Consider the following 10,000-nt stretch of genomic DNA (forward strand, 5'->3'; position numbering starts at 1 on the left):
TTTGATATAATCAGATTTTGGTCATATTTAGGCTGGGAGTGCAACCTGGCTCTGGCAGTGTGTCTCAGTAGGCAGGTCATTGCCCCACCAGACAGAGACCTAGGCGATGTTCGTAAATAGAAACCTATTCCCTATGTAGGGCCGATAGGATATATGGAATAGGGTGCCAATTGGGATGAAGGCCTAGACATGATCTAATAATATGACAGATAATATTACTGTCCTGATCACCTGCAGCACTGAGCTGTGAAATGAAATGCCCTCTGACTACTGGACAGGGAGCAGAGTGGTGGAGGGGGGTGATGCTAAGGTCTAATACAGTGTTATTAAGAGAGTTGGTGTGACTATATTGGTGTTGGTGTGGCTATATTGGTGTTGGTGTGGCTATATTGGTGTGACTATATTGGTGTTGGTGTGGCTATATTGGTGTGACTATATTGGTGTGACTATATTGGTGTTGGTGTGGCTATATTGATGTTGTTGTGACCATATTGATGTTGGTGTGGCCATATGGGTGTGACAATATTGGTGTTGGTGTGACTATATTGGTGTTGGTGTGACTATATTGGTGTTGGTGTGGCTATATTGGTGTTGGTGTGGCTATATTGGTGTTGGTGTGACTATATTGGTGTTGGTGTGACTATATTGGTGTTGGTGTGGCTATATTGGTGTGACTATATTGGTGTGACTATATGGGTGTGACTTTATTGGTGTGACTTTATTGGTGTGACTGTATTGATGTTGGTGTGACTATATTGGTGTGGCCATATGGGTGTGGCTATATTAATGTGACTATATTGGTGTGAATTTATTGGTGTGACTTTATGGGTGTGACTATATTGGTGTGACTATATGGGTGTGACTATATTAGTGTGACTATATTGGTGTTGGTGTGACTATATTGGTGTTGGTGTGACTATATTGGTGTTGGTGTGACTATATGGGTGTGAATTTATTGGTGTGACTTTATGGGTGTGACTATATGGGTGTGACTATATGGGTGTGACTATATGGGTGTGACTATATTGGTGTGACTATATTGGTGTGAATTTATTGGTGTGACTTTATGGGTGTGACTATATGGGTGTGACTATATTGGTGTGACTATATTGGTGTGACTATATGGTTGTGACTATATTGGTGTGACTATATTGGTGTGACTATATTGGTGTGAATTTATTGGTGTGACTATATGGGTGTGACTTTATGGGTGTGACTTTATGGGTGTGACTATATGGGTGTGACTATATGGGTGTGACTATATTGGTGTGACTATATTGGTGTGAATTTATTGGTGTGACTTTATGGGTGTGACTATATGGGTGTGACTATATGGGTGTGACTATATTGGTGTGACTATATTGGTGTGACTATATTGGTGTGACTATATGGGTGTGACTATATTGGTGTGACTATATTGGTGTGACTATATTGGTGTGAATTTATTGGTGTGACTATATGGGTGTGACTTTATGGGTGTGACTTTATGGGTGTGACTATATGGGTGTGACTATATGGGTGTGACTATATTAGTGTGACTATATTGGTGTTGGTGTGACTATATTGGTGTTGGTGTGACTATATTGGTGTGACTATATTGGTGTTGGTGTGACTATATGGGTGTGAATTTATTGGTGTGACTTTATGGGTGTGACTATATGGGTGTGACTATATGGGTGTGACTATATTGGTGTGACTATATTGGTGTGAATTTATTGGTGTGACTTTATGGGTGTGACTATATGGGTGTGACTATATTGGTGTGACTATATGGGTGTGACTATATGGGTGTGACTATATTGGTGTGAATTTATTGGTGACTTTATTGGTGTGACTTTATGGGTGTGACTTTATGGGTGTGAATATATGGGTGTGAATATATGGGTGTGACTATATTGAAATAACAAGAGAGGGGGTGTTGTGTTATGGAGTGGTGTCTGTCTGAATACAGGTGCTGAGGAGAGGGCTGAATTATACCGCACAGTGCATTACTGTGTGGTTGTACTGTGTGGTTGTACTGTGTGGTTGTACTGTGTGGTTGTACTGTGCGGTTGTACTGTGTGGTTGTACTGTGTGGTTGAACTGCACAGTTGTACTGTGTGGTTGTACTGTGTGGTTGTACTGTGTGGTTGTACTGTGTAGTTGTACTGTGTGGTTGTACTGTGTAGTTGTACTGTGTGGTTGTACTGTGTGGTTGTACTGTGTGGTTGTACTGTGTGGTTGTACTGTGCGGTTGAACTGTCTGGTTGTACTGTGTGGTTGTTGTACTGTGTGGTTGTACTGTGCGGTTGAACTGTCTGGTTGTACTGTGTGGTTGTTGTACTGTGTGGTTGTACTGTGTGGTTGTTGTACTGTGTGGTTGTATAGTGTGGTTGTACTGTGCGGTTGTACTGTGTGGTTGTACTGTGTGGTTGTTGTACTGTGTGGTTGTACTGTGTGGTTGTACTGTGTGGTTGTACTGTCTGGTTGTACTGTGTGGTTGTTGTACTGTGTGGTTGTATAGTGTGGTTGTACTGTGCGGTTGTACTGTGCGGTTGTACTGTGTGGTTGCAGTGGAATAACTTGAGAGTGGTGAGTTGAGGGCTGAGCTGAGCTGAGGGGTGACAGTTCAGGGTTGATGAGTTTGGTGAGAGGTTAAAGGTGAATTAATACTCACGGCAGGACCAGGAGCTCCGATGACACCTTGAAGACCAGATGGACCAGGAGGACCCTAGTCACCACCACCGAGACAGAGAGGACAACAGGGTTAACAACAGGGACAGAGACACAGTTAGTGACAGTGTCTTCACACGCTAAAGCACAACATTTATCTGTGGTTACTTTTATGATTTTAAATGAGCTGTCACCAACAATGGACAACCTTAAGGTCATTTGAGGTGACTGCAGGGCTGGCCCTAGCGAGATTTGGTTGGGGGGCCCCCATCTCGCAGCAAAACATTTTAGTAGCCCCCCCCCACTGGACTGACAGTGGAGAGGAAAAGATTTAAAATCAATTTTCTGCAATTGAAAAAAATGTTACCATGGAGTTTAGAGAAAATTTAGCAGTGTTTTGTCTTTTTAAAGCAAGTTTTTTGTAATTCTACACACTTTGGCATGGGACGGAGAGAACATCTTGCTTTTGCGTAACACGTTTCCTGCAATTCTACTCCTTTTGCCCTGTGGCAGAGCAATTTTTGTTTCCCCGGTTTAGAGCTAATTTCCTGCAATTATACACATTTTGCCATGACTTATACCATGTTAATATGATATCTGAGTGAGAGTGACTAACAAAAATCAATGGGGGCCCCTGGGAACATGCTCTGCGTGCCCGGTGGGAATTCGGCCATGATTACTACGAGTTTAGATAGCTGGCTAGACAAATTTACCAATCAAACATTTTTTGGCCGACATGGACTAATTGAGTAACTGTCAGTGACCGAAATAACATGACAAAAACTGCTGATGGAAAAATAAATTTCGGGAATTGCACTTTGTGTATTCTACTATTCTTACTCTCAACAGTAAGTCGAGACCCTGACTGAACCCCCCCCCCAATTTTTTTTCAAAATATATTTTGGGGTCGGGGTCTCATTTCCTTGGATGATTTCTCATCCTCTGGTCTGTGCACCAGTACTGTCTTTTCTCTGATTTCTGGTGAAGTTTCTCTAGACATTTCCTTTCCTACACAAGGAAAATTTGATGAGAACTCACCTGTTCACCTTTGTCTGCTTTGCTTCCCTTCTGGCCAGGTTCACCAACCTCTCCCTGGGACAAAACACACAACAACAGTTATGATAACGATACCTATACATTGTCTTTATACTGTATAGCGCTAGGACTCAAAGACGCTTGGAAGTCCTATTTTATTTTAGCCCCTCATAAAATAATTTCTGCCTCGCTGTTTAGTCAAGTCCAATATTTTCCAACTGTCACCTTTACTGTGACTAGGTGGTAAATATTATTTGTGGAAATTTTAATTTGATTGGACAACAAAGACCCTGGGTTGGTGTTTGCAATTAATTGATTACTTGGCTCGGTCTATCCCTCTATTGGCACTCCCACTGTCACACTAACACTACGGAGGACGTGACAGGGATCTGAAATGTGTGATGGGTGTGTGTGTGTGTGTGTGTGTGTGTGTGTGTGTGCGTGCACGCACACGTGCATACAACTGCCTCTGCTAAAACATTTTCACACCAATCCATCACCATAACTTAACATGTCATAGAAAGTCATCGACACAAATAATATCTGCAATGTAAAACTCCTAACCCACATACTACACTACTGCACTATACTGCACAGCTAAACTACACTACTGCACTATACTGCACAGTACTACACCACTATACTATACTATACTACTACACTACTGCACTATACTGCACAGTTAAACTACACTACTGCCCTATACTGTACAGTACTACACCACTATACTATACTATACTACTACACTACTGCACTATACTGCACAGTTAAACTACACTACTGCACTATACTGTACAGTACTACACCACTATACTATACTATACTACTACACTATACGGTACAGTACTATACGAAACTACACTACTGCACTATACTACACTACTACACTATACGGTACAGTACTATACTAAACTACACTACTGCACTATACTACACTACTACACTATACGGTACAGTACTATACGAAACTACACTACTGCACTATACTACACTACTACACTATACGGTACAGTACTATACTAAACTGCACTACTACACTATACGGTACAGTACTATACTAAACTGCACTACTACACTATACTGTATAGTACTATATTACTATACGAAACTACGCTACTGCACCATATTGTACCAGTACTATACGAAACTACACTACTGCACTATACTGTACAGTACTATACTACTATACAATACTAGACTACTGCACAATACAGTATTATACTACTATACTATAATACAGTACATTACTGCACTATATTGTACAGTACTATACTACTATACTAAACCGCACCACTGCACTATACTGTACAGTACTATACTACATTACTGAACTATACTATACTACATTACTTCACTGTACTGTACAGTACTGTACTATATTACTTAACTATACTACTATACCATACCGTGCTGCTGAACTATACCGCACAGTAGTATACTACATTACTGAACTATACTACTATACCATACTACTGAACTATACTGTACAGTATTATACTACATTACTGAACTATACTACATTACTGAACTATACTACTATAATATACTACTTAACTATACTGTTCAGTATTGTACTACATTGCTGAACAATACTACAATACATTACTACACTGTACTGTACTGTACAGCACTATACTACATTGCTGCACTATACTATACTGCATTACTAAACTGTACTGTACAGTACTGTTCTACATTACTGCACTGTACTAATGTAATATACAACATTACTGAACTATACTACTATACTATGCTACATTACTGAGCTATACTGTACTACATTACTGCACTATACTGTACTATACTGTACAGTACTATACTACATTACTGAACTATTACAGGGGCTGAGTCACTGGCTTACTGGTGCTCTTCCATGCAGTCCCTAGGAGGGGTGCGTCACTTGAGTGAGTCACTGACGTGGTCTTCCTGTCTGGGTTGGCGCCCACCCCTTGGTTTGTGCCGTGGCGGAGATCTTTGTGGGCTATACTCTGCATTGTCTCAGGATGGTAAGTTGGTGGTTGAAGATATCTCTCTAGGGGTGTGGGGGCTGTGCTTTGGCAAAGTGGGTGGGGTTATATCCTGCCTGTTTGGCCCTGTCCGGGGGTATCATCAGATGGGGCCACAGTGTCTCACGAACCCTCCTGTCTCAGCCTCCAGTATTTATGCTGCAGTAGTTTATGTGTTGGGGGCCTAGTGTCAGTCTGTTATATCTGGAGTACTTTTCCTATCTTATCCGGTGTCCTGTGTGAATTTAAGTATGCTCTCTCTAATTCTTTCTCTCTTTCTTTCTCTCTCCAGGAGGACCTGAGCCCTAGGACCATGCCTCAGGACTACCTGGCCTGATGACTCCTTGCTGTCCCCAGTCCACCTAGCCGTGCTGCTGCTCCAGTTTCAACTGTTCTGCCTGTGGCTATGGAACCCTGACCTGTTCACCGGACGTGCTACCTGTCCCAGACCTGCTGTTTTCAACTCTCTAGAGACAGCAAGGGTGGTAGAGATACTCTGAATGATCGGCTATGAAAAGCCAACTGACATTTATTCCTGAGGTGCTGACCTGTTGCACCCTCGACAACCACTGTGATTATTATTATTTGACCCTGCTGGTCATCTATGAACATTTGAACATCTTGGCCATGTTCTGTTATAATCTCCACCTGGCACAGCCAGAAGAGGACTGGCCACCCCTCATGGCCTGGTTCCTCTCTAGGTTTCTTCCTAGGTTCTGACTATACTACATTACTGCACTATACTGCACAGTACTGTGCTATATTACTGAACTATACTGTGCAGTACTACATTACTGCACTATACTGTACAGCACTATACTACATTACTGCACTATACTGTACCGTACTATACTACATTACTGCACTATACTGTACAGTACTGTGCTACATTACTGCACTATACTGTATAGTACTGTACTACATTACTGAACTATACTATACTGTGCTGTACAGTACTGTACTACATTACTGAACTATACTGTACAATACTGTACTACATTACTGCACTATACTGTACAGTACTATACTACATTACTGAACTATATGGTACAGTAATAAATATGCCATGTAGCAGATGCTTTTATCTAAAATGACTTAAAAGTCATACATGCATACTATATGTTTCCAGTGGGAATTGAACCCACGATCCAGGTGTTGCAAGTGCCATGTTCTACCAATGGAGCCACAGAGGACCATGTACTGTATTGTCCCTGTCCTCTCCAAGGGGGCCACAGAGGATTGTCTACAGTATTACCTTGTCTCCATCCTCTCCAGGGGGGCCTTGGGGGCCTGCAGGGCCAGGAAGACCAACAGGACCTTGGATACCGTCACGACCAGCTGGTCCCATGGGGCCTTTCTCTCCCTGTGGGGACAGGGGAGAACGAGTCAACATGTGGCCATAATAGACAAGAACATATCTTATCCTTCATCCTCTGATAGTAACACTACCAGATACACTAAAAGAGTTTGCGATATTAAAAGGCAGATATTGAAGCTATATGTCCAGGTGTGTGTGTACTCACCGGGCCTCCCTTCTCTCCTGCTGGTCCAGGACCTCCCTGAGGTCCGGTGCGTCCTGAAAGACCGATGGCACCTCCTGGACCGGCAGCACCTCTCTCTCCTGGAGAACCCTGCCAGCCAACAAAGACATCACAAGATCAACAGGAGGTGATCTTCACCTTCTTCGCCATCATCATCATCATCATCATCACAACAGGAGCCGATCTTCTAGCACCTTTGAGTGTCTTTCGGGTTTTATTCCAGTACACAAGCATACTATTTAGACTGAAGGTAATGTATCGGGCATTATAAGTGGTATGTTAGTGCAACGGACATCAACTTGCTTAGCGTTTAGCGCTTCCTCCTGATTCGGCTCACCTGATGCTAGAACCCAGGACCTCTCCCAAAGCTTCTTATCAGTCAGTTAAAAATTTGGCGACACTTCAATCTGAGGAGTAAGTTTCACGCATTCCCATGTGCAGTAGTTTGGATATTGGAACGAAGGAAAAGACTCAAAGTAGGATTATATTCCAAACATAGACTGGAACTAATGACGTCATACGGAGACACTCTTTCAGCACCTCAGGTGTGAAGTCAGTGTTTTCATTCAAAATGTCAAGACAAAACACTCCATTATTACAGGATTCTTTGAAGCTTCACCCTATTGACATTCCTCTACCAGAGACCGTGAGTGTGTTTCTTCTGTATTTGATGGGGACACACACGGGCCAGTCCAATTAAGATTTCTCTTCTAGCCCTAAAAGCGCCAACAGGGGTAAAAAAATATCCTAATTTCGAACCCGTTTTTTTTTTTTTTTATCCTTCTGAAATGGTGGGTCGTTGTTAAGATACTAGTAACCAAAAAAAAACTGAAACATTTGACCAGGGTTTCTGTGTTAATATGGAGGAATGAAAAATAACTCCTATTTTGTATATTAGTGGAGCACAGGCGGCTAAGCTGAAAATGTCAACTCAATAGCCAACTTTGTGATAAAAGCACCAAATTTGGCACAGAGGTTGATTTGGCAGAGAGGTTGATTTGGCAGAGAGGTTGATTTGGCAGAGAGGTATATACCCTGAAAAGATGTGAAACCCCCAGATTTGGCTCATAGGAGGTGAGGCAGCCACTATGACTCAAAAAAAAAAATAAAAAAAAATAACTGAAATACATATCTAGCTTGCAGTCAATGTCTCTAAACAAAGAGTAGAGTCTCATATTTCAGATGCTGAGTTAATAGTCAAAGTTACAGCTAACAGTCTAAAGGCACCGGCGCTCATATTGTCCATATCCCCCATATCCCCCATATCGCCCATATCCCCCATATCGCCCATATCCCCCATATCGCCCATATACCCCATATCGCTCATATCGCCCATATCCCCCATATCCCCATATCCCCCATATCGCTCATATCCCCATATCCCCCATATGCCCCATATCGCCCACATCCCCATATCGCCCATATCCTTCATATCGCTCATATCCCCATATCGCCCATATCCTTCATATCGCTCACATCCCCATATCGCCCATATCCTTCATATCGCCCATATCCTTCATATCGCTCATATCCCCATATCGCTCATATCCTTCATATCGCCCACATCCCCATATCGCCCATATCCTTCATATCGCTCATATCGCCCATATCCCCATATCCCCTATATCCCAAATATCGCCCATATCGGTAGCCATACTTGTATGTCAGATTAGCTAAAAATCGCCAATTTCTCAGCCTCTGAGTATCAGAAACACAACACTTTGAATTAATAACAGACAAATGTTCATAACAAGTAGCAATGGATGAAATCGATCAAAATATCTGTCAAAAACATGAAAAATATACAAAACATGAACTTCGAAACATCAAATTTGACTATAAATTTGTGATTTCAATTTAAAATACATGCATATACAGTATCAGTCAAAAGTATGAACACACCTACTCATTCAATGGTTTTTCTTTATTTTTACTATTTTCTACATTGTAGAATAATAGTGAAGACATCAACACTATGAAATAGTTTCAGGAAACTAGGCATATGTCGAGGGTCACTACTTCCCAGGAGAGCCATTTGAATGTAAACTTTTTTTCCTTTATTAAAATGCGTTTTTTGGGGGGGCAGCAATGCCTTCTCGAACATGTGAACTTTCATGTGCCTTAATAACAAACTTGTATGCCATCTGTAAATAGGAATAGCATTTTCAAATTACGAGCCTAGTTGGTTTAGCCACAGAAAAAGTGAGCAACCTTCCCGCTAGCCATGATTGGCTGAGATAATGAGTGGGCTGGACATGCCGAGAGATGAGTTTGGATTGGTCTGCCATGTAGCATGCTTCTATTTGAGCTGGTCAGTATGTGTAGGTAATCCTGTCTAACGAGGCTTTACATTTTTTTTATTGCGTAGTAAAACTACATAAGTGTTCCTCTCTACTTTCTGGAGGGCCGAGTTTTGAAATCAGTGGAATTAGAGTATGATAGCTAAGGAGATGGAGAAAACACCTGTCTCCAGATTACATCTTCAAGCTAAGGGCAACCGTGGCATCTGTGACAGGGAGACATGTCCATACATTAATTATGTATTTGGGTAAGAAAAAAAAATAAAAAAAATAAAATAAAGAGAAATACATTTAAAAAAATTAAAAAATTCATGAAATGAAATGTATGCATTCACTACTCTGGATAAGAGCGTCTGGTAAATGACTAAAATGTAAAAAATGATAGTCTAGCGTTATGTGTATGGTCTTATTATGCCATTTGCATTGCTAGTTATAGCCTAATGTTAGCTAGCTAACATTGAACCTG

The 10,000-nt window shown here is 41.5% G+C and overlaps 1 protein-coding gene across 1 annotated transcript in view; it reads right to left on the reverse strand.

The window, feature by feature from the left end:
- The window catches only part of LOC106596897 (collagen alpha-1(XI) chain), a 185,012-nt gene that overhangs the window by 40,209 nt on the left and 134,803 nt on the right, over positions 1-10,000 (reverse strand). Inside the window, exons 40-43 of the mRNA XM_045714451.1 lie at positions 7,217-7,324; positions 6,949-7,056; positions 3,691-3,744; positions 2,657-2,710 (exon numbers count right to left, since the gene is read on the reverse strand). Coding sequence (XP_045570407.1) covers positions 2,657-2,710; positions 3,691-3,744; positions 6,949-7,056; positions 7,217-7,324 — 324 coding nt within the window. The remainder of the gene's footprint in view (positions 1-2,656; positions 2,711-3,690; positions 3,745-6,948; positions 7,057-7,216; positions 7,325-10,000) is intronic.

The sequence above is a fragment of the Salmo salar genome, chromosome ssa03 (assembly GCF_905237065.1).
Source record: "Salmo salar chromosome ssa03, Ssal_v3.1, whole genome shotgun sequence".
Taxonomy (NCBI): Eukaryota; Metazoa; Chordata; class Actinopteri; order Salmoniformes; family Salmonidae; genus Salmo; species Salmo salar.